Source organism: Ammodytes marinus (assembly GCF_949987685.1).
Source record: "Ammodytes marinus genome assembly, chromosome: 18".
In the NCBI taxonomy this organism is placed as follows: Eukaryota; Metazoa; Chordata; class Actinopteri; order Uranoscopiformes; family Ammodytidae; genus Ammodytes; species Ammodytes marinus.
The window spans coordinates 7,939,526-7,966,037 of NC_137222.1; the positions used below are offsets into that span (position 1 = coordinate 7,939,526).

The window sequence follows — 26,512 nt, forward strand, 5'->3', positions numbered from 1 at the left end:
ATCTATCTATCTATCTATCCATCCATCCATCCATCCATCCATCCATCCATCCATCCATCCATCCATCTTTATATCTATATTCTATTCAAATTATTTTGCTATGTGTGACTGTTGTTCTTTAAGTACAAAGTGGAGGCCGTGCTCGCTCAGTAAACTCACCTTTCATCAGCTGTCATGTAAGAAGAGATACTGTAGCCTTCAAAAGTAGGAACACCCAGACACCATTAGCGGGATATAAAGCACTATCTTTACACGTCCATTGCAATAGGCTACACAATAACCTTGTAGAAATACATTGAATGATATATGTATATATACATACATACATATATATAGCATAGTGGTGACCCAGAATAGTCAAAGATATTCTACGATTTGCTCAAACGAGCCCGATTTCGAATAGTCGCTAAAAATTGGTTATGAAACAAGGTTCATTCTGGCTAATGGGGGTGCAGAATATCTGATTTTATAAGGAATTGCCTGGTTTCTCCCAATAAATCATGATGATTCACCTTTTGTGATATCAGCCTATTATACTTTCAATACAATATTTTTTTTAAATAACTCATGATATTTTTATCAATCTCCTTAGTCTGTGTGAATAAATCAGCATGGCATAGTACAGTCATTCAATTCTGATATGGCATGTCCAGAAAACAAACTGGCATTGGGTGTTTCAGCCTCTTTGTTTGGTCTGAAAAAAGGAAGCCAATGTTCCAAATGAGAGTATGAAATCAATGAGCAGGAAAAAAATGTGGGACGATAAGTTGACTATGATTCAACCAATCAGATTTGACTATGTAAATCCAATATTGGGGACTCCCCTTATCTAGCATTATAAATATGTGTGTCATCTCTTGATATGGATAGCCCTTTCATGTCTTACTGCATATCTATATCTATTTTGTCCTCCTTGTCTTTATTTGTCTCTTTGTACCCTGCCCTATCGCCCTTCCACTCTTTTATCCCACCTGTCATCCTACTTTTGAATGAGTATCCCCTCATCTTAACCTATACATGCACCCCAGCTTCATCTATGCCACCTAGCCGGGTGAGGCCAAGACACATTGATAGTCTATGGCCGTCAAAGGTTATGTGGAATCAATAGGGAGTCAATTAAAAGGGATGGTCTGATTCTCCTACCATGGCGAGACCATGAGTCAGCTCATTAGAGCTTTTTCATCTCACTTCATCTTCAACCTCTTTACAGTTGAATGTAAAAGTGTGTCTTCCAGAGATTTTTTGAGTTTTAAAACACCTAATTATTAATTTATGTATCTTTTTTAAATATATATTTTGCATTTTTATGCTTTATTGATAGTGTGGAGACAGAGTTGAAATGGGGCAGAGAGGGGAGTGACAAAGAACGACCGCGGGCTGGAATCGAACCCGGGTCCGCTGCTGGCCGAGGCCCATGGGGGGGACGCCCTACCAACTGAGCTAAGGGCGCCCCCTTTTAACTTAAGTATTTAAATAAACACAAACAACAATGCCAAAACAAACAAACAAACAGTTATTATTTTATTACTGTATGTATTATTTTAAAAACCTGAGATATGGAGGGGGAGGGATGTTCGATTGCTCTCCTTTGTTATTATTTATTTGTAATATCTGTATCTTTTTAGTTTACTGCAACAGAGTTGAATTGAGAGAGAGAGAGAGAGAGAGAGAGAGAGAGAGAGAGAGAGAGAGAGAGAGAGAGAGAGAGTGTGTGTGTGTGTGTGTGTGTGTGTGTGTGTGTGTGTGTGTGTGTGTGTGTGTGTGTGTGTGTGTGTGTGTGTTTGTGATTATTTTGACGTCCAATCTGTTAACATGGTCAGTATGGTGTAATACATCAATACAAATCCACACAGGTTATTTTTCATAGCCAACTCAAGGCGATCAAAACGTTTTTAAAGAATTTATTCTTTTCAAGTGGCATCTAATCAGGACCATGGACAGCTCCCGAGTGCGTCAGGACGCTTTTTTTTTTTTTTTTTTTACATCTGAAGAGCCGAGACGCGCAGAAGAAATCTCAGAGCAACACTGCAACCTGACGAGGAGCTCTATAGCTTACCTGTCAGAGAAACACAGCAACATTTCTGTTTTCATCTGTTTATTTGGATTCACAGAAAACTTAGACAGCATTTGAATGTATATTTACGCAGTGTTTAGATAAATGGAGGCTCCAAGGATTGTTTTCTCGAAGAGCTGAAGGATCAGGATCTACATGCATGACTCCAATAAACATCTATTCTACTGGAATTAAAGTTAAAATGTCTGGAGAATTTATCGACACAAATTACGAAGGCGCAGCAGGGACCGTCTGTGCTGCTACCTTGAACTTCAGCTGTGTTTTCAACACAACGAACACCTCGAACAGCGACTACTTCCACCTGTCAGACTTTGACAAGACGGAATTTGTGGGAGATGGCGCCGCTGTCGTGAGGATTATCATCTCTGTCATTTACTCTCTGGTTTGCGCACTGGGTCTGGTTGGGAACTTACTGGTCCTGTATCTAATGAAGTCCAAACAGGTGTGGAAGAAATCCTCCATCAACCTGTTCGTAACTAGTTTGGCTGTGACGGACTTCCAGTTCGTCCTGACTCTGCCGTTCTGGGCGGTGGAAAACGTGCTGGACTTCACCTGGCTTTTCGGCAAAGCGATGTGCAAGATAGTGTCCTACGTGACAGCTATGAACATGTACGCCAGCGTGTTTTTCCTGACTTCCATGAGCGTGGCGCGGTACTGGTCGCTCGCCTCTGCGCTCAAGGGAAGGCGGCGACGCGCGCACTGCTGCTCCGCGCGCTGCATCACCGTTTTCATCTGGTTCGCCGCTGTCTTCGCCGCTCTGCCGCACGCAGTTTTCTCCACAACCGTGACAGTTTCCAACGAGGATTTGTGTCTTATGAAATTCCCGGAGAGTAACGGGACTGCGCAGTTCTGGCTGGGACTGTATCATTCTCAGAAAGTGCTGCTGGGTTTCGTGGTGCCGTTGGGCATCATTACCGCCTGCTACCTGCTCCTCTTGCGCTTCATCACCTCCAAAAACATCAACACCTCGAGCGCCAAACGACGCGCCAAAGTCACCAAGTCTGTCACCATCGTAGTGTTGTCCTTTTTCCTCTGCTGGCTGCCCAACCAGGCTCTCACAGCCTGGGGCATCCTCATCAAACTCAACGTGGTTCCTTTTAGCTACGAGTACTACACCACGCAGGTGTATGTCTTCCCCGTGTCCGTGTGCCTGGCGCACTCCAACAGCTGCCTCAACCCCATCCTCTACTGCCTGATGAGGCGGGAGTTCAGGAAAGCGCTGAAGAAGCTCTTCTGGCGGCTGACCTCCCCGACCACAAGGCCGATGACAGCCACCACAAAGCAAGAGATAAACGAGGAAGGGCCCGTGCTGCTCCCCGCCCTCTGCGCGCCAAAGGAGCCCGATGTAGTATTTTATCCCCCGGGGGTTGTTATGTACAATGACAGGCGAGACGTGCTACCAAACAGCACTTAGTAATTTTAATTTAATTTTATTTAATTTTGTATTGGTTATATATGTATAGTGACAGGAGGCAGATACTTCCTACATCTCACATGCCAGTTATCAGTATGAACACTCCTGCTTGTCCATAAAGTTCTTGCCATTTCTTTTGCATCTGTGGTTTTGCACTTATCTGCTCTTTGTAATACAATACATGGTAACACTTTACAATAAGGTACACAAAAAAAGAGTAGTTACCCTTTTTAAAAGGTGTGTTTTATTTTGTGCTTATGTAAATACTGTATCATATGCTGATGTGCCGTTTTGTATTATGTTTATTTGTGATAGTTTTCACGGCGTAAAGGCGTAAAGGAGTAAAGAATGGATATATGTAACCTTGATGGTGCGTACAAAGGGACAGCGTGATCATTGTGTGGATGCAACGTGCCAAAGAAGGCCCGTTTAAAAAAAGCCAACCTGTGTCTGTGTGTTGCGGCGAGAGCTAACTGGTCTATCACCAGGGCTGTATGCAAAGTTTTAGGAATATGACATCTGTTGGGCACCCTCTCAATAACAGCTGTTCTGCTATCAATGGCAACGTGCTGCTAAAGCCACAAGGCCACAGCCAAGAATATTTTTACTCTCAACTGATACTATAATTCACAATATCAGCCGTTTAAAAGGACAATTACTGTAAACCTCAGATGTTGGAGATGGATGAGGATGACACATGGTTTGCAGCATATCCAGTTCTTTTGATCAAGCTGGTCTCAAAGGAAAAAAATGGCTAATGACCGCATGAACAAGGTATTCCAATTGGTACACCAGAGCAATTTGTCATCTGGATGCTGAGCATGCACACACACACACACACACACACACACACACACACACACAGACACGCACACACACACACACACACGCACACACACACACGCACACACACACACACACACACACACACAGACACACACAGACACACGCACACACACACACACACGCACACACACACACACACACACACACACACACACACACACACACACACACACACACACACACACACACACACACACACACACACACACACACACACACACACACACACACACACACACACACACACAGTAGATACTGTTTTGGGGATGGAAGACTTGAATTGAAAGCTTGTTGTTGTGTATTTGATGTTTTTGCATTGAATATTGTTTATGTATTGTTGTTTTTCCTTTGAATTTGTTTTGAACTCGACGTCATTGTAAATGAGGGTCACTCAATTGGTCTCTCGAGGATAAATAAAAGTTAAATGAAAATGAAATGAAATATGAGATAATGACTCCATGGATTCCCCACAGTGCTGCAGGAGACCTTTTGATGTGTTTTCAATGTCGAGGAAACAGATTTTCAAAGATGTGTTGATGTATTATAGAAGGTTTTTGTTGTTGACAACAATGACTGTTAATCAAAAATCCATTTACATTTAATAAAAGCCTGTCTCACTCCTATTCACAGTGGCTTCAGACGCAGTCGATTGGATGCAAATATTTTTCAGGTTCAGCATTATAAAACTGTTGAAAAATACTTTATTACAAGTAAAAGTTGTGCTTCCAAAATAACACTTACTGTAGTCAAAAGTTTCTTATCAGAAGAATGTACATAAACTACCAAAGGTTAGAGGCCCTCCAAATCTACAGTCCATTCACACCGGAGTTTTCATTTATTTTGCTTAATTGGACCTTACCTTTGGACAAAGATTTTACACAAAACATATCTACATTATTAAAGATTAGACCTCTTTGGCTTGTGACCCCTTACAGAAAAACAGTGTGTAATTGGGGGCATTCCAATAACAGCATGTATTCATTTTTATATTTGTTTAGAACAATTTGGGGGATATTATCTGTACTTTCACTGAATTTTTGATACAGGACCTTTGTGATAAATGTATCGCTTGTAATTCTTCATCAACCAATGAACCTGCTGTCTCGGAAAGACAGCAAAATGTCAAACTGTTCCATTAATATAGTTGGTCTCCTGCGCTAGGAATACATCAAACATGTAAAATGAACGTAATCACCGGAAACCAAAGACATTTTAAAGGATATAATAAAGACTCTTTTATTTAATAAAACAATAGCATTAAATTACTTTCATATCAGCAGAATCATTCCACGTATCTGATGAAGAGGGCGATGAAGATGCAGCCTAACAGGGACACGGTGGAGGCTGAGAGGACCACCACGATAACACTGCCTGCCATGTTGACCAGAGCGCCTAGCCCGGCCCCTACAATGATCTGAGCCAGCTGGACCATGCAGGTGAGCGCCGCGCAGTCCACCCCGGTGCCTCGCATCTTTTCACCGTTTCCCCGTCGCCTCATTTGTTCCTGGAGGCACAGAGAGTGACAATGGGGGCAATTCAAAATTTGCATAAATCTTTAGTTTCCTATAATGGTTTGGTTTAGCCTATCTAGAATGTATTTATTGTATATATTATATATTTTGTTTATCATCATCATCATCATCATCATCTTTATTGTCAGACTCAAGGTCCATAAAAAGAACACACAAAACATATGTTATCCTTTGTACTTATTGGACTTTAGGGTAGAGAAACACATTTTCGATTCTTCTGTATGTCTGGCACAGAAAATGACAGTAAAGCTAGTAAGCAATATTTGATTCAGTTTCTGTATTACCAGAAATGCCCATGGCAGAAAGCTAAAAAGCCAAAATATTAAATGTGCCCCGAGGAACTTTCAGTTTGTTTTAATCACTGCACCACCTTTGGACAAATGCGGTAGTGTTTTTACTATGCCAGCTGTAGTTCCTGGGTGAGCGTACCCATGACAAAGGCATTAAGAATAACTGTATAATAAAATAGCATTCTCTCCACTGATGGTCTCATTTGCTGTTACATGTAACTTATGATCATCAGAGGAGACATTAGACTGTTTCAGACATACAGTATTTAAAAGTTCCTCGTGGCTACTTTAAGAGAACAAATCTTAAACATAGATATATCCCCTCCCTCCACATATTTTACTTTTTTCAGTTTCCAAATGTTTTTATGACATCTAATAAGGTATTGATCGAGCATGCCAGGTCACATCGAAACTGCTTCAGGAAAAATATAAGTGCTTTTCTACCGACAATTAGGGTTGCAAAGGGGTGGAAAGTTTCCGGTAAATTACCGGAAAGTTTCCAGAAACTTTCCAGGGGAACTTTCGCTCGGGAATTTTGGGAATATTCAAAATTGGAAATTATAGGAATTAACAAAATGGCGGTAATTTAAATGATTTTTTTTCATAACCAACCATAAATCTAAACTTTTAAACACTATGTTTGGTCATAGGCCAATCCATGCAAAATAATACAATCAAAAAACATCACATTTGAACAGATTTATTTGTAAGAAGAACTTTATCAAGTTGATTATTTTATGAACAATCAATAATTTCACTGAACAACAAAAAGATGAATGTTGAGTAAATTATTACTCATCTGTCTGACCCCACCCATTCAATAAATAAAGTCAAATGCCCCCCCACCATGTGATGGAGGAATGCACAGAGCATGTAGGGGACGTGGCCTCAGTACCCCTGCAGTAAGATGTGTGCTATGTGCAATTTGCCAAGTGTACTTGCATAAAATCTGGTTGTTTTAGTCAAGATTATGCTAAAATATATTGTCCCCAACTATATTTAAAATCAAAGCTTAAGCCTCTGTAAACCTGGTCTAGTAAAAATCAATTTATGATATCAAGTTGGGTATCTCAATAAACTTTAAAAAAAAATTAAATTAAATGTTCATAAATATATTAAAACTTAGTTGAAAAAACTGCTTTTTACAGTCTAGAACGTTTGCCTGGACTGAAATAACATAGTTAGGAGAATTTAGTGCATTTGGGTTGCTTTAAATTTAGTAAATTCCCATAAATTCCCGTTAATTCCCATGGAAAGTTTCCAACTTTGAAAATTCCCGGAATTTTGCAACCCTACCGACAATTGATTTTTTTTTAAACCAACACCAGCAGGGACTGTTGATTTTCGTTTCCTGAAAGCGCAAAAAGGGGTTCACTCACCCAAATCAAGTAGTATTTAAAGTAGGATTCTTCTATCCACATTTCAAAGTCAAAATATAGCAGAACGATTCCTTTCAGTATAGATTCACTTGCAGTTTATATGTTATCTATTTAAAGTTTCTTCTTCTAAAGTTTATTTTTTGTTTTGTTTTCTCACAAAACTTAAAGATATTCAGATTACTAATTATGTATGACAAAGAAAAGGATCAAATGCTCAAATTTGAGGAGCCGGAAGCAGCAACGTTTGCAGTTTGGCATGTCGGCTGGATTGGAAAATATTTAATGTTTTGTTTTGCCACATGGTTCATATTGATATATGTTAATATCTGTTTGATTGTATAATCTCTTTAGAGTTTTGTGAATGTGGAGCTTTGTGTTTGTGTGCATGTTTGTGTGTGTGTGTGTGTGTGTGTGTGTGTGTGTGTGTGTGTGTGTGTGTGTGTGTGTGCGCGCGCGCGTGTTTTTTGTTTTTCTAGACAGAAGGGATTTAAGGCCAGTAAGTGCAGCTGATAGTAACACATCGATTGAAAATCATTATTGGTGAATTCCGAAAACTTGCCATTTACCACTGAATTTAAAAAAACTCGACCCAACCTATTTGAACTTCAGACCCAAAAAGGCCCATTATGAACCCCAACCCTTAAAAAGCCATTCCCCCTACCTCCTCTTCGCGCTGATACTCGGCTATCAGGTTAAATGGGATGGTGTAGAGAGTGCTGGACATGACGCCAAACACGCTGCAGAGGATGAGCGTGGCAATGATGTTGGGGAAGAGGCCGATCAGAGCGGTGCCCATACCGAACACAAAGTAGCCCATGAAGTATAATCCCTTTAGGCCGATGTATGGGAGAAGGACACGCTGCACGTCTGGAAAAACACAATAAACACACAAACACACACACACACACACACACACACGCCACGCAGTGTGAGAACAGAAATCTATTTGACATGAGAATCAAAACAAACCCCCATGATATCTTTCGATTTGAGTTGTTTGATTGATGTTATATTTTGAAGCACTTGGAGTTGCCTTTGTGCATGAAACGTGCTATACAAAAACAATAGCTTTGCCTCACAGTAAGTGACAATTGCTTTGTCTTTTATAGTATTCCGTCTGTATGGTACACAATTGATTCGACAGGCTACTTTCAATTCAGAGTAGATGTTAAAAAGACCATGCAGACTGTAAACATAGCCAATTTTACACTCAGGGCTTGGACTTTAGTTTGAATGTTATTCCTTTCCCTTTTACAACTTGTCACTTACATGGCTGATGCACAAAGTGACCATCTGTTGGACGTAAACAAACAGCTTGGTACTTGGCCACTGGGAAAACATATAATTTTCATATGGAAAACATAGGCTGCAATCCCTAAGCAGAAGTAAAAAGGAAGAGATGGACGGTAATTGGCCTAAATTATCTGTTTCCCATGCATGACCTTGTCAGCCTGCCATTCCCATAATTGAGGAGCACTCAGTGCAGCACCTGGTTATGGCTGCTATTATTAACACAGAAATAAATACAGTGAATATTATTTTCTCTTCAGCTTTACTCACAGGAGAAAAGGGCAGAGGACACAGCGTTAATACACAGCCCCCAGCAGCCCACTTCGACTCCTCTCTCATATATGGCATAGGCTGTAGAGTTGTGCTCCGCGTAAGGGTTTCCCTTGTAAACAATCTGCGGAGAAAGAAAAAATATATTTCAATTTAAAAGGAGAGAGTGTCAAAATGAATGCCACCATTTGCAGGGAGAAACAGTAAAGCCAAAGAATATATCACACACGCTGGTTTAGTCAGATATCAAATGTCGGCCTCCCTTCTTATTGTGGCTTTTGTTTTTGTTCCTAAAAAAAGAAAAGAGGCTAAATCCTTTTAGCACCACAAGGAGCCACAGTTATAGCCTACAATGTGTTTAAGAATCCCTGATAACAGGGCTCACACGTCTTAATGAACCATGCTTCGGTGAGTACTGCAATTAATTTATCATTATTACAAACATCCGCAAGACTTCTCCCCTAACCTTCACCATCCGTCTGACACACACACACACACACACACACACACACACACACACACACCCGTCACACATTGTGAGAACAGAAATCTATTTCACACGAGAATCACAACAAACCACCATGACACAGATAAATGGAGCTTGATTGCATTAACAAATTGCAGCCTGTAGTTCTTCACCTCTAACGCCATATTGTTAATTTGACATTGAGTTGTTGTTACTACTGCAGCTGTTGATCAGTTTGTTAGTTTGTTTTATTGATCATTGGTTAGCTGGTTGATTTTTTCTATGATTTGATTGAACAGTTTACTTGTTTTTTTAGAATAGGAAAAAATGTATAAATGAAAAGGAAAGCAATCATTTTAAAAGCTAAGTCTGTTTGGCATTTTTGCTTTACTGGAATCAAAATCCACTTGATTCCAGTATTTATGCTATGCTAAGCTAACTGGCTGTAGCTTCATATTTACAGTACAAACACAACAGAGTGGTATCAGTATCATAACCAACTCTAAACACCACTGTACTCAACTGAACATCACTGTTAATGCGTTGACCTTTGCACTGGTATAAATTAATCAATAAAATCTATGCTTGGACTACTGCCCATATCTGCCTACATATCACACAGACTATGCAGCTATGGGACCAGAGCGGCATCAGTCTGGCCTTCTTCTACTCTGCCCACTCAACCTGGAACCAGCTTCAGGGCAGGAACGAAAACTCTACAGCTTGATTCCCTCAGGGGATTTTAAGCTTTTTATCAAAAATCTGAAGAGGTCATCTGTGGCTGTTTGCACTTGCCAATTCTGATTAGTATGCATATGCAGCCTAAAGACATTGACAAGTCTTGCAATAAAGATTTCTAGGACACTAGTAAGCATATTATTCATATTTGCCTACACATTTGTACATGTTGTGTTTGTGTTACATGAGCCCCACAGTTCTAGGGAACTGTAAATGTGGGCCATAAACACCTAATTAATTTTTTCAAAATCTAACGTGCTGTGCTACGTGCCGTTGCGCACCGCCTATGTGGCCATGGTAGCTCCAGCTGAGAACCAGTTTGTTGTCTACCAGAAGAATCTCTGTAGTTTATTGGTGATTTAAAACTTTTCGCAAACCACAGCTCCTTATTTTCTCCTTACCGCGCCATTGAAAGCTGGGATTGTAGCCCTTACAGAAGCTTTTCTATTCAGTCTGCAACTTTTCGGTGTCTTTGTAGAAGAAGTCCATACACAAAGATCAAATATTGATAGTTTTTGTCCATATTCAATCCATTATCAATGAAATAATGTTATTAGCTGTGATACTAAAGGTCATGTTTGTTTTCCCATCATGCTCTGGGAGAGTCTTTTAACCAATCAGAGATTTGTTTATGTCTGTCTACCAATGGAAGGCTTGTCCATGAGTTTGCTTCACTGCCAATCAAATAAAGTTGGAAACTGCAAAAGTGACTGCCTCTGTTATACACAGTCTAGAAAGGCTCAGTGTTCTTACACATCCTCCTCACAATTATAAAATTCAATCTATTATAATTTTAGTTTTACTTCAGGTTATCGCTAATTGAAAGCTGCACGTTATATGTTTGTCAACACAATCGTTCACCAACTGACCATAAAAAGAGTAGCTTGATTTATCACTTGTCGCCTTTGACTAATTAGGTCTTAGTCGTTGGCAACACTGCTGTTGGATGAACATGCTAACCGTTAGCTCATATCAAGACATATGGACACAGACTGCAGACAAGCGATAATGTTGATGCATGTTGTAGGGACGTCCTTGCACGCATGCGTAGGAACTAGTAAGCAAACTGAAATTAACATTCCTCAAAAATGATTTGAGTTGGAATTGGAATTATTTTACAAGTTCTGATTTGGAACTGGTTCTCAGTGCCCAATCCTTCAAATAACACTGCATCGACTAAGTATTAAGTACTAAGAATTTTGGTTCATGATCGTAACAAAGAATGATTGTTTTGATGATGCAAGTGGATTTCACAAGAAATAACATGCTGCCAAAGAACACACTGTTTTCTTTGTATTTTAAACAGAAGTGAAATTCAAGTGAAAGTGACTTCAGTCTGAGGTATATGTTGACAGTAAATGACAAGAGATAAAGGCAGAAATTTGAATTTTAATATTTTTATTGAACTGTTGTTGTTATTGAAGCTTTTAGTTTTTTTAATGACACCTAATTCGGTTCTTATTGCTATAATATGTAACCCGGCGCCCCCACCCGAACCCAAGTCTTGCCTGATGATGAAATGAGATGATAGATGTTACAAATTATTATTAATGAAACCAATAGCTAGTGTCTAATTGCTGTGTGGTTTTAGGGAAACCGGAGCACCCGGAGTAAAACCCTATGATGGCAGAAGCCAGCAGATGAGAAAATAGATTAGATAGAGGCAGGACTTAAACTCTGCCTTGTATTCATTCTGAAAAAAAGAAAATTGATTATCAAAACATTTCCCCCAAAATTAATGCTGCATTTCACCTAATACTTAATTCTACATTTTAAAGCTGCAGTAAAGGGCATGAAGATGATTTTGCCCACAAAGGAGGAGAATCTAAAGATTGCACAATGATTATTTTGATGGTGTCCCCCTGCAACTCATGTCAGATGAAGATGACATGAGATGAGATGATAAATGTTACAAGTTATTTCTAATGAAACCAATAGCTAGTGTCTAATTGCTGTGTGGTTTTCGGGAAACCGGAGATAACCCTATGATGTCACACTGAGGTGGCCCTATGAACCCAAGTCCTGCCAAACATTATGGTAACAACAGAGGAGAAGATAGATGACTTGGACTTGAGGCAGGACTTGACATCTGTATTGTATTCATTTTGAAAGAAAAAATAAAACATTTTCCTTCAAGATGAATGCTACATTTCACCTAATACCTATTTCTAGTAAAGGGCTTTGACATGACTCTGAGAGTAGCTGAAAGGAACCTGCAGATGATGCCATGCTTTGTTGGTGGTACAATCAAGTAATACCCGAAAAATGAGGCAATGCATTTTTCAAGTTCTGGTTCCCCTAAATACATTGACACCAGCACCATTTCTGCACAGCCCCACTTTTTGCACAGGTCCTTCATAATTACCTTGTCTAGTTTCTTAAATGTTTTTATAGAGGTGTTAAAACCTGTTCCCTCAACTTCTGCCCATGTGTTTTCGAAGATACGCTGGATGATGACCTCTATGTTACCAATCGTCCAGCTAATTTTAGCCTCGCTGAGTGTACGTGAAACCAGTTTCTCAACAAAAACCCTGACAAACATCTTACGTTTTTTTTCCTGCGGATTTACATCCATCTGTTTGTTTCCATCTATCTGTTCGTTTCCTTCTATCTGTTTGTTAACATCTATCTGTTTGTTAACATCTATCTGTTCGTTAACATCTATCTGTGTGTTTCCATCTATCTGCGCGTTTCCATCTATCTGTTCGTTAACATCTATCTGTTCGTTAACATCTATCTGTTCGTTAACATCTATCTGTTCGTTTCCATCTATCTGTTCGTTAACATCCATCTGTTCGTTAACATCTATCTGTTCGTTAACATCTATCTGTTCGTTTCCATCTATCTGTTCGTTAACATCTATCTGTTCGTTTCCATCTATCTGTTCGTTAACATCTATCTGTTCGTTTCCATCTATCTGTTCGTTTCCATCTATCAGTTTGTTAACATCTATCTGTTCGTTAACATCTATCTGTTCGTTAACATCTATCTGTGTGTTTATATCTTTCTGTGCGTTTCCATCTATCTGCGCCTTTTCATCTACAACTTCCGTTGGCAAAAGGTCACTCACCTCCACGGCGGTGACCTCCAGCAACTGTGCTGGTGGCCCAGCCTCCATTAAGGCCAGTGTCACCCTTCTACTGTGGCGGAGGACCTGGGTATTAACCCACCAGCCCATCAGTGCCACAAAACCCCACACTTTGGTCTTTATTGTTGCATACATGTCGTCATGTGATGGAGAAACAGACACACTCCTGCAGGTTGCCCTTCTACTAATTGTTTCTGAGATGATCTCTGGTGTCATCCCATCCGTAATGTGACTGTAGAGGAGATCTGATAGTCCTTGAGTAAATACCAGCATTTTATCGCTGGAATTTTTTTTAAATTTACGGAAGACATGAACCTCCTTTCCACTCTCTTGTTCACCCTCCTCTGTCATAAGCAGAGAGTTAACACTATCTATTAGTGACTCCATTGACTTTGTACTTTCAACTTTTGGGTCAAGGTTGAATCTAGTTTTAAGCTTTGTCACTGTGTGATAGATAGTAGCTTTGGCAAAGCGCTTTGCAAGGAAGTTCTTCACCTTGCATCCAACACCTTTCATGGCTGGTTTGCCCTTCAGTGTGGATTCTGATTCTGGACTTGCATCTTTTGCTTCTGCTTCCTCTGAACTCTTTTCAATTATGACCTGAGCAATGTCATCTGCTGCAAAATCAATCTCCATGGAGGTTTCTTTGTGCAGCAGCTCATAGTTAGAGTCCGAAACATCATCCAAAAGAGGTTCCATAATGTCATTGACCTCCTTTCTAATCAGCTCCTGGACAGCCTTTGTTGTTGCTGTCACCAAGCTGTCGTGTGAGGAAACCTTATCCGGGGTCGGCGTTCTTACAGCTCCGACTGTTGACTGAGAGCAGTCATCAGTGACTACCAATTCCTGCTTCTCTTCACTGTTCCTCTGTCTAAGTGGTCGCGGAGAGCACAACACCTTCAGCTTCCCTCCGAATGCCTGTACCATTTTACAGGCATTATTGACCATGGCGTTGAGTTTGCTGGGGGGAGTGACACGCTGATTAATAAAAGGCTCCGCCCTGCCCAGACTGCTGGAGATGGCAGAGTTTACACTATCTGCTATCTCCTTACCCATCAGGTTCGTGAGCCGCTTTGAGCTGTCACTCACAACCTGGTCCGTTACTTCGAGAATCTCAGCGAAGCACTGAGGGAGTTTGTCCCCCAGATTAGAAACTACAAACTCCTCAGATACAATAACATTGATGCCCCTGAGAGCCATCACAAGTTCCTTTACAACTGCTGCTATAACATCTAACAGCAGGTCGGCCAACAATATCTTAGTGGCCTCCTCAGGGGTACCTGACCTTAAAAGGGTCCACTGTTCCTCTGTCATATGATCAAAAAAGTTTTTTATCAGTGGACGAACCCCTTCCACTGTAAACTGCGTCAGCTCCTCTGTCAGAACTGGTACGGCTCCATTAATGGGGACAACTTCCGTATTTTGATCCATTTTGTCTGATGCGTTTTGGTTTTTCTTTTCTAAACTTCTTGTTTTTTGTAGTTTTCACGAACTGTTTGGTTAGTATGCGACCAGCTGCAAAGAAGACCAAGAATGTTTTGACCAAAGGAATTCCCTAGAATTGAAAGTCTGATGTTCAGGTGACATCATCACAACCTGAGATCAAAGGATCTTCAGAGATCAAAGGATTCTGTTCCAGAAGCTCTGCCCCTCAAAACAGTGGCAAAAAAAAACAAAAAAAGCTGCAGCTTAGCTCTTTTTTTTCAGCTTCATTTTCATGGGAGTTCGATGGAAACATTAAAGTAGGCCTATGAGTGTATTAGCCCCAGTGATAGCTGTCATTTAAAGGTGGGGTAAGCTTTTCAAGCGCATATCCTCTTAGTGTGTTTGTCGGCAAGTCTGTGAAACATTTCGGCTCTCGAACTGTGCGGCTGCTGTCCAATTTCAAACAGTCCCTCGCATTTCCGTCATGACGTCACATACTGGCGCTAAGGTGCTGGGAAGCGTAGGTACTAACATAGCACTCATAAACTTAGCTACAACATGTCAACATTCAGCTCTACTGTAGTAAACAAAAGATTATAAACAGGGAATGGATAATACATGTGCGTGTCTTAATGTGATCACCTGTGTAAACAAATGTTAAATGAATTTAAAAAAAATTAATTCTCATATATAAGCTTACTCTCAATAAGAAAGTTAGTAACATTTCTTAAATGTCATGATCCTGCTTGGGCCTCTAGGCCTTGTGTTGTTTTTTCCCTTTTACCCTTGTCTGTGTGCTGGTCTAATTGCAGGGTTGGAGTCAGGTGTGCTGGAGTCAATCACCAGCATTCACAGGTGCCATCAATCATCAATCAACTGCTCTTCATATAGCCGGCCCTACCTTCCAGACACTGCCAGATTGTAGATTCTGTTTCCACACAGTCAGTCCTCTCTCTAAGCTAACCTGTTTGCAGCTCCGCTTTTTGCATTTTTCCTGGCTAACTCCTGTTTTTTCTGCCACAGCTCTCCCGGCCTGACTCCAGCCACCAGCTCCAGCCCTCGCCCGCCAGCACTTCCTCCCGGACACCTCTGCCTGCCTGCTCTAGCCTGCTCACACTCAGCTCCCTGGACTTGCCCCGTTGCTCTCTCCCTGGAGCCCCATGACAGCCAGCTTCCCCCCCGGATCACGGTCCTAACCATCTGCTGGTTACTTCCAAAATAAATCTTCTTTAAACTGTTACTGTCTCCGCGCCTGTGTCCTCCTGATCCAGCCGTTACATTAAATATATGAAAGCATTTTATATGTATACATATATTTTTCCTCGTAATTTTATAATAGGTGTGCAGCTATGCAGTATATTTGTAGTAATGGTTTGTTTCATATGAACGTATCGTTTCTTATACAAAACAAAGACATGCAAAATGATCGTTGGGTGTATCTGCTGCTCCTTATTTCCTGTTGCGTCTCCTACTGCCTGGGATAAAATACTATGGAAAAAAAGGCTTTCACCATTTATAAAAGCCCACGTGACATTTTAAAATACCAGCAGCCAAAAATGACACACGACAAAAAGAGAGAGAAGCAGCACATCCAAACATTTGATTGTCACTGATTACCATAATAAGAAATCTGTATGGGAGTGGAGAATTACAGGCGATTATTCTCTGTCCTTAATCACTTCTATTCACTTGAAATTAGCCACAGTGACCAGACAATAGGCAGAGTTTAGGAGCTCTAAACAAAAAATAATTAATTGGAAACAAATTAAGATAAATAATTTTGGTCTAAATGTTATAGCACTGATTTGTTTGTTTTTTAAATGCATTCAAGTCAAGTCCACGTCTGTGCTATGCTGAGACACACCAAAACAATAGCCTACCTGTCCCATAAAATCGGTGAAGAAGAGCATATTGCAGAGGAAAGCCGTCCATCCAAGCAGGTGACTCACACACAGGTAGCGGTAGTGGCTTGGCATGTTCCTGACAGCTTTCATCAGCGACCTAAATGTCATCCTCTTCTGGGCCTACACACCAAACAGCACAAGGCAGCAGTGATTTCCATTAAGATAAGTATTTTTGTTAGGAATTTTTTTGAAAAGTACATCAATGAAAACAGCCTCTGAAAAGCACTTATAGCTCTCCTTGGATCTCATCGCTTTGCAGTGCCTAAGCCCTCGACGGCTGACAAAGAAGTAAGGTAAAAGTGAGAGAAAAAAGGAGAGCAAAATAGAGAGTGGTAGGTAGAACTAGAACTAGATAGAATGATAGATGTGACACTCTAAAAGGAAAAACTGCTGTTAACATAATGATTAACTATTGCTAATTATGTAGTTATGCTTGTACTGGGATCGTCTGCATTTGTGGTATTTGTTTGTATTGTGTCTTTTGTGAATTGAGTTTGATGATTAGATACATTTACAACAGAAAATACATTTAATCGAATACATAGTTGTTTTTGGGAGAACGAGCTACATCATTTTAACATCATTATAGATGAAAAAACGAAATATTAAAAAAACGAAAGAAAATAAGACTTAAGCATGACAGTCAAGCCTGAAATGTTGGACATTATCAATCCAACCTCTTAACATTCAAGCGAGGCTACAGAAGTGAGTTCTGAGAAAGAGGTTGTACAAACTCTTCTAACAGATTGCCCTCCTTTTTAATGATCAGCATAGTCAGAAGTCAGCACAGCAGGGGGCTTCGATGGACTGATGTTTATCACCAGTTTATAGAATCAAAAAGATTTCATCAATACTCATTTATAATGATTTACTGTATGTGACACTCGCTGCTGACTGTCGCCTGGTTCCCAGAGTGAAGAGGAGCTAGCGCGATCTGAACACAAGTGGTTACACAGAATATTTTCAACACGGTTTAACTTAAAAGAAACAAAGATTGCAAGAACATTTTTAAAGTTTTATGCAGTGAACTCTTGGCCTGGTTTACAATCTAGCTTAAAACGTACTTTTCTCCAGTTTTACATATTGTTCTTTTGTAACTGCTGTTTCAATACCCTTTATCTTGTTGCAAGGCCTCCATTTCATTGGCCTTAGCGTTAGTATTTTCTTTTTTTCTCTCGGTTGCTCAGTGTGAAATCATGTGACCAGATGATGAGGACCTTGAGGCGTATACAGCACAATCATAATCCTCTAAAGGTTAACTGTCAGAAGCGGCAGCAAGTCTGCCATACCAATCATAGTTTAGATCAGATTATTTTTATATTCAAATATATACACATCATATTGTCCATGTGCAACTCGACATTAGAACTGACATTAAAAACAATTACTTTTTATTTTATTTTTTATAAAATACATGGATAAATAAATACAATCTGTATTTACCACGTGTGTATACTATATACACATGTGGTAAAACACTTACACGTCCTCACATATTGTTTTGCTTCTGACCATTACATACCTCCTTGTTTGGCTGCTTGGCACTGGAGGTCACTGCGTTGGCCTCACTCAAGGCAGAGAATGAGCGAGGCCTGAGGTCTGTTGCATTGACGGTGGGTGAGACGGGCTCTTTGGACAGCGCTCCGTAGCCGTTGCTGTGCGGGCCTAGCAGGCGCAGGGCACTGGGAGGAGGGAGTTCGGACACTGATGGGTCCTTGGGCAAAGGAACCTCTGGAATACTGAAGAGGTGCACGGAGAGGAAGATGCCCCAGGTCAACGCTGAGAAGAAGTAGATGACCTGGTACTCCGAGCCCAGGAGCTGACCGAATATGGAATGGCCCCAGTCCATAGCTCCCACCAGGTAGCCAAACGCTCCGCCCAGACCTGGAATAAACAGCGGAATAGGTGAAGGAAAAGCGACTATATTTCCATTGGAGAGAGTTGGTTTTGGTACCTAGCTGCTAATTGAACCTGAACAGATTTTTTTGGCCACTTGTGAGCAGCAGATGGATGTTCTGAACACAGATTGACACATTATCATCTTTTTAAATTGACATGGCAAGGGCCCTTCAGCTGCTAAATGCTCCACTACGTCCATCAGCTGTTTGTTAAGTGGCTTTGTCTTCCACTTGGTTCTGAGCAGTTGGTTTTTTAGAGTTTACATATTTTTTTTTTAACAAAAACAATTCTGTGAGAGCAGTGAGAGTTAACCAGACTGTAATGTTTCTATGTTCTAGTTCAAGGTGCTTTTATTTATTATATTTCGTCAGCAGTTAAATTTCTCCCGCTCACTCCAAAAATACAACATAGGCTACAAGATCGAATACTGAATCGTCAAATCAGTATACAGGCAAGTTCTGGGGCAGAAAAACAATCTAAAGTATTGAGAGATAAATACTTAAACGTTTGTTGGAGAAAACACCTGAATTAACACTATTTCCAAAAATAACCTATGTATGTGATTCGATAAAATGACAATACTGTACTGCAAGATTCAATGGACATTTCATTTTATTACTGCATGATTAGGAAATGAGCTCCGGGGACATAAATGATCAACACAACAATTTTTAGATCAATATCTAGGCAGTGAGTGTTGGATATTGCCCATTTCCCACTAACATGAAGGCTCAACAGCTGCATTCAAAAGGGACATATCGACACCCAACATGGTGTGACACTGTATGTCATATCTCTCTGCCCTCTTGCTGGCTTTCTTTTTTTTTAAAACAGCCTTCACTGTTTTCAACAAAAGGTTAAGTTCTATGCGAGGCCATGAAAGTGTTCCAGTGCAAGGTAAGTGCTTCTCTACTGAGCGTTTCAAGTAGCGTTGAAAGAACACAGTGTCCTTACTCCTGTTGCAGTCGAATGTGTTATAATAGCGGCGAATGGACAGAAAATATGTGTTCCTTCTGCACTGCTTCATACTGTATGTGGGTTGCCTGCGCAGTATGAGTGAACAGTCTATTTTGTTAGTTTGCAACAAGGAAAATCTAAAAACAATGATAATGTTTTTGTTGGGCGAGGTGCCGTGTTTTCACCCAGAGAAAGACGTTTACAGTCTGAAACAGAGGTAATTTTTCAAAATGTACTCCACTTTTTGGTCACGCTTCATTGGTGCCCACACAACTGAAACACTGGCAATTTGTGTGCTGCATCAAACAGGCTTGTGTGACACATCTGTCAAGTCAAACAACTCTCCCTGTTCATTAGTGTCAGCTTCAGAGTGTACCTTTCTGCCCCCTGCAAAATCTCTGACTTTTATTTCATTTTTGCGGCGCAGTGCAACAGAGCAAGACAGAGTTAACACTGGGGCTGACTGTGGAAAGAGAATAAGAAGGGAGAGATTTGACATCCGCAAGGTGGCATTTCATGTTAATTGGCTATCAATAATCATTTCCTTTTGAATTTACATCACCCAAGCAAAAGTTTAATTCTGACTACAAGTATATCAGGATTTGACTTTTAACCAATTTCTAAGAGTATTTTGAAGATAGTCTGAATAAGATTGTGGGCAATGATGAAATCCATGAGGTAGATGTTGGGATATTTCACTGGATAAAGTACAAACTTTAACTTTCTGGTAGCTGCTAGCTAACATGTAAGACGATGACCAAAGTCATTAGAATTCATCCTCTGAAAATCATGAAAGTATGTAAAAAATGTCATAACAATTCATACAATAGTTTGTCAAGATATTTGTTTTTGTAGAAACGTTATTGACAAGTGTGTTCAGGTAAAGAAAAAGAAAAATTAAAGACCTGTTGCCAGTCCAGAAGAAAACCAGCTTGTGAAGGTTTGCCCACTCCTTCACACAAGCATGTGTATTACTAACAGCATGTCACAGTTGGCATTCAATCCCCGGGGTTGTAGTACGGGATTTTGAAAAATCTCACGCAAAATGTTCATGTAGCACTAAGCACCGATTCCCCCACCCTCCTCCACAAACCTCACATACCAGCGGCGGCAGGGGCGTCTTAAAGGAGTCATGTGCCTGGCCTCTGTGTCTCTCAGTCCAGACCCATGACTTCAGCACATGACTAGCTCAGGGCTGGATTACAGGCCTGACTACCATGCTCAAAACACCACCCGGTACAGCTGAGTGCACGACTGACGCTCACACCCAAAACATACCCCAGCCGTGCACAAACTAAATATTTTGCCTTATCCTGAATATTTCTAGAAATTTCTTCGTGGACTCGTTTGCAACATAAAGTGTGCAATCTACGCATTGTAAACTAATCCGAAGTGAAGAGTAAGTAAAGACTGCCAAACTGTCAATGCTGCTGATTAAATATGTCAGAAATGTTCCATTTTGAAAAGATTCCCTGTGTGCTTTGAGAGTTAAGGCTGAAGAGGATCAACTATGTCATTGCCAAGTATTCTTGCTCAAATGGAGAAGAAGAACACATCCATTATGCCAAATGAAGGCCTCACATGTCCTTTCATAGTACCACCCTGAACTTCATTGAAATATCGATGAACTTAAAGCTGTAATTTTCTTCTGATTCGGGCAGTTTGCTTAGCAACACAATTTATGTTGTGAAAGGGAAACCGAACACTTGGACAAAGAAAACATTTAGCTGATACGGAGCAACATGTGTGTTTATTATGGAGTTGTGTTTCAGGCAAATGTAATTACAATATTCACTCTCTTTGGGCTCTGTTTTTGGTCCTAGCCGGCTAGAGGCTAACTGTATCTGTGTGTGGTTTGGTGCTAAATCAGAAGTCTATGGCTGGGGATTTATCTGAGATGAGAGTGATGAGACTGACGCCTTGTCCAAACAAACACAGTTTTTTTTTTAAACAGGGGTTTTCATCCGTTGTTTAAATTTTTTTCACGCAAACATGTCTTTCTAACTAATCTCTGTGAAAATATACACGAAAACCCTAAAACATGCTGTTGAGCATTGTAGGGAGCACAGTAAACCAAACAGGCAGGGCATTACCCCGACCCTGAAGCCATGTTGGCCAATCAGAATACAGCTGTAAATGACTCATAACCTGTCAGTCATTGCATGTTCTGCATGTAAACAACGGTGAGTACAGGAAATAACGGCGCACACTACGACGTCTCGAGCCAAAAATGCTGTTTGCCCTTTCCACACGACAAAAATGTAAACCGGAGTTTGTTAATATCTTCACCCTGGCAGGAGCTTTGCAAAAGCTCAGTTTATGGAGGCCGAACACTGTGTGTGGACTGTGTAGGAAAAATCTACGTTTGAAAAATAGTTCACAAGTTCCTACCACCAGTAGGCTACACGCTGTCACAGCAGAGGAAGACCCAGTTAAATTCAGAGAATGACTTTCATACATCCCATAGTATGCCATATGGGAGTTATCCCCAAACCTTCTCTAAACAAAAGATGTTGATGAATTGAAAGCAAATCCATCAAGCTGCACGTTGGAAACAGCCAGCAAAGGAAGATTAATAGAGAAATTAAAGCTGGGGTATATGATTTGGGGAGAAAATAGAAGTTGGGATAGAGATTCGAATGCAAATACCTCAGCCGCTCCACTTGTTCTCTTTGGTCCCTCCCCTATGGTCCCTCCCTGACACACTCTACACCAACAACGTCGGTGCCAAAGTAAACAGAGAATATTTTTTTTTTTTTTCTTTTTTTAATCGGAGCCTCGCTCTGATTGGTCAAAGTGCACCGCTCATTTTCACTTTGACCGATGAGAAATCATATACCCCAGCTTTAAGCAAAACACAGAGGTGGTGAGTAGCCTATTGAAGCAGGTACAACAACAGTGTGTGTTTTGATGTGCTCGTGTGCATATGGTGCCAAGTTACCAACCTGTGAGTAGAGCATGGTAGTGCAGACCTCTGTCCTTGTCTTGATATGAACACACGTCGAACAGGTAAGCCTTGATGGGCCCGTCGATGAAGTCTGCGGCGAAGTCAAACAGCGTGACCCCGAACATTACCACCACTATGGCCCACGTGCTCCTCTGTGACCTGTCAGTGACTAATGCTGCGGGAATGGAAACAAAAAAAACTTGTCAAGAACCGCAGCGAAGTGAAATTACAATATTATGATACCTGCTCCACATCACCACATTATTTATTCATCAAACTGAATAAGTACAGCCAAATTTGCAGGTTTAATTAGGCAGATAGAAATTGTGTCACAGAAAAAAAAGAGTCCCAAAAACAATGTGATTACAAGTCCTCTTCTGGAATTCAGGATGCGCTGAACATAAGTATTTTTTTTTGTATGGTTTAAACGAGAACTGAAAAGTATTTTACATGCTTTACAAGCATAGACTGTGTATATCAAAGAGTTTCAAATAGATAGAGGTACTGTAGCAGGAAATCAATTTCATGGACAGAACATTACAACCCGTCTGTCACCCTATGGACAGACAATTCTACAGCCATCACACAACCAAGAAAAATAGGGCTGAGTTACAACAATGCAAACATTATGTCACAAGAGCTCCTTTGGCAAAGCATGCTTGACCAACACCAGTAAGCTGGTGTTGGTCAAAGAAAAAATAAATACTTTACAGTTCATATGACAGAAAATCCCAGATTCTTTTTCATTTGTGCCAGGAGCTCAACCAAGGGTTGAGACTTTCGGGAAAAAAAAGTGTATTTCAAAGAAGCCGATTCGTTAAATCTTCTTTAGAACTAAGCCCCAGATTTGAAAAAGGCATCCGGCTACAAACCACAGCCAGTATAAATTCACATTGTGTTGCTGTCTCTCATGTGTAACTGGTTTATTGTGAGGTTGCCCCTTTAATGTCGTTGAACAAACATTACCTCGTACTTTGCAGTGCCACAGTGTTCCCGCAGATCGATAAAAATCAAAATCGGAAATGCTCTTTGGAGAGTTTGTTTGTTTTTTTCAAATATATAAATCCTTCATAAAAAAGGTCACAGATTCTCTGGAATCATTTGTTTTTATATAAACGGCGATTTCCTACTCCAAACTAAATGTACACTGAGATTTATTTTGCCAGTCACCTGTCTGCGCCTGTGGGCACAGACTGAGGAAACCCCGGTCACACAGTTAACTTCAGTCACAAGTTAAAAGTATGAGCATCAGAGTCTCTCGGGTCATAAAGCCCACACAGTAAACAAACCTGTATTTGTTTTTACCCTTCTTGATGGATGTTTTTTTTAAATGTTTAATACCTTCCAAAAAATATCTGTGAGCGAGCAGAAACTGTTCAAGCCTGGTGAGTCTGTCCAGGAGATACAAACAGACAGCTTGAAGGCAAAACATGAATAGCAGGCCTTGTTGTTGTATCTTGAGAAAATCGAATCCAATTAGATGATAAGCAAGAATGGCTGGTTATAGGTGATGTTCTTCGAGGGACAACCACACATTTTATGAAAAACTGGGAGAGTTATTCCTCAAACCCGCATGGAAACAGAAAGATAAATCTTAGGCCTTTATGTTGTCACAATAACCCTTCTGCATATTTCTAAACATGAGCAGTCATTAAAATGAGATCAAGGCGATGTCAGACTTCAAAAGTATGTTTTTCTGTTTCTTTAAGATGGAGATAATTGATTATTTATTCTCTCTTATTTCCATTTGAATCAAACCCCCACTTGGCCTCAGGAAAATAACTCACTTTCTGATATTAAAAGACTAAAAATATCTTTGTAATTCCCCCGTTTCATAGTCGAATCAAAATGGTCTTATCTTTGCTACAGTCAACTAATAGTTTTATCATGTTCTGCTCATTGATCCATATTCTCATTTTGAGATATTGGCTTCCATTTTTTCCACACCAGACAAAGGGGCTGAAACACCACATAACAGTATGTCTTCTTGACTTGGCCTAAGACTTTATTTTATTAGAGGACATTAATTAATTGCTAATGAGTTATTTTCAAATGTGTATTTATACCACAAAAGGCGATGTATTATGATTTATTTTGAGAAATTGACCAAGCAATTCCATGTCAAATCAGACATTGGGCACACCCATACAGCCGGAATAGAATGATCTTTGTTACATAACCACATTTCGCGACTATTCGACCGAGAGATTTGCAGTCGAATCTGGCCCCTTCGATTAAATCGTTGAACAGCCGACTAGTCGATGTCACCCCTAATATAGGCCTATTCATCCACATCCGTCACTCACCTGAGATCACGGCATCCCCGTTCAGAAACAGAGTGAGTCCTATGAGCATGAGGATTCCCAGCACCAGGATGTAAGGCCTCCGCCGGCCCCACTGTGAGCGGCAGTAGTCGCTGGCCGAGCCGATGACAGGCTGCAGCACGAAGCCCAAGATGGGGCTGATGAGCCACACCAAACTGTACAGGCTGCGCGGTAGGCCCACGCTCAGCAGCACCGGCGTGACGAACGCGGCCTCCACGGCGTAGCAGAATTCCCTTCCAAACATGACCATGCCGTGGAGTATGAGGCGACCCCGCGAGCGCCTGGGGGGCTCAACTGCCCCGAACACCCCTGAACTCTCCCCACTGTCCATGAAGCCCTCTTTGGAGCCATCAGTATAGTCTTTGGAGTACGGGAGACTGGGGTAATGTGCACCAGGCTCCGGGACCCGGCAGGGCTGGGGCCTCGCAGACTGGTCTTCTGATAAAAGCGTCATTATGGAGAGAAAGAGATAGAGGGGGAAAGAGGGGTAGAAGGAGAGGGAGAAGTGAAGAGGAGATTTAGGTAAAAAAAAGGAAGAGAGTGGAAGTGTCTTCTTTTTCTTCTCCAAGCGATTGATAAATGGCCAAGGTGTCCAATCCCTAGCACTGGTGCTCAGCTCGAGCTAATCCTCCTTATTTACTGCATAGCTGAGCAATGGGGTCCACAAAGCACACAGCTTTTACTTTCCATGTGAAGGTGCCTCCTGGTCTGAGCAGAGTAAGACTGAATGAAGAAGAAAGGGAGAGGGAGAGGAGGGGATAAAGAAGTGGGTGTATTTCTTCCCCTTGTTTGGTCTTCCGAATTATGTAGTAAAGGCCCGGGGCAGTTCATGGGAGTGTGCGTGTGTGATGTGAGTGACAAAGAGGGATATTTGTTCTATTGTTTCCGCAGTAACTAATTATTAGCCAGTAATACAGTAGGCTTTTTATTTGTATGACTAGTAAGTGACTAGTGTGGCACCAGACTTCATTCATTTCATTGAATTGGCTTTGGCTCCCTGGTTTGAAAAGATACTGAACATTATGTAAAATAAGAATAAATATCGATAGCCCAATTTAGTCTCCATCTAGCTATAAAACGTCACAGGTAAAATAAAAACTTGAGTCTAGTTTTCAGTGACGTATGAAAAAAAAGAAGGTAGTTCAATGTGTGTGTGAGAGAGCTTTAAAATGTTTCCTTTCTTCTCATGTGCTTTGTAAAAAAAAAGAAGAAGAAAAAAGTATCGTATGGATTGGACTCTGCAGGGCTCCAGGATTCATTTCTTATTCAACAAAAAAAGTTCAAAGATAGTCTTGGCTTATTTTCTCTTGTTACTTATTGCATGTGTCATCGCATTCTCATGTGCTTTTGGAACAGACTTTTTAAAAAAAAATTATTGAAATCAGAGAAGAATTCAGGTTATTCTAAAGTAATACCTTCAAGCTACAGGGAGGCTATGTATACGGTTTACATAACTGTCAGATGTGGCCTATATAGCCAAACAGAGAATAAATATTCAGAGTTTCACTTTTGTTTTACTACACACTGGGATTGCATTCATTATTCTCTTCAAAAGTCATCCATGACAAATCGTGAATAGCTCTTCATCGAGGCAAGGTCATTTAAAGGTAAAGGCCAGTCCTTGTCAGAATAAACAGACCTGACTCTGTAGATCACAAGAATATCATTA

At 40.7% G+C, this 26,512-nt stretch overlaps 2 protein-coding genes across 2 annotated transcripts; one reads left to right on the forward strand and one right to left on the reverse strand.

Annotated features, from left to right (window-relative positions):
- Positions 1–2,255: 2,255 nt before the first annotated feature.
- On the forward strand, positions 2,256–3,488 carry rxfp3 (relaxin family peptide receptor 3; the record flags this gene model as incomplete). Its single annotated transcript, XM_080046396.1, has 1 exon — positions 2,256–3,488. The coding sequence occupies one exon, from the start codon at positions 2,256–2,258 to the stop codon at positions 3,486–3,488; it is 1,233 nt and encodes a 410-aa protein (XP_079902522.1).
- A 2,109-nt stretch (positions 3,489–5,597) lies between these two features.
- Positions 5,598–25,297, reverse strand: slc45a2 (solute carrier family 45 member 2; the record flags this gene model as incomplete). The annotated part of the gene is made up of 7 exons (XM_080047110.1): positions 5,598–5,838; positions 8,197–8,402; positions 9,096–9,219; positions 16,693–16,836; positions 18,239–18,600; positions 22,518–22,694; positions 24,826–25,297. 7 exons carry the CDS (start codon positions 25,295–25,297, stop codon positions 5,617–5,619), a joined length of 1,707 nt encoding a protein of 568 aa, XP_079903236.1. The 3' UTR covers positions 5,598–5,616.
- Between the last annotated feature and the right edge of the window lie 1,215 nt (positions 25,298–26,512).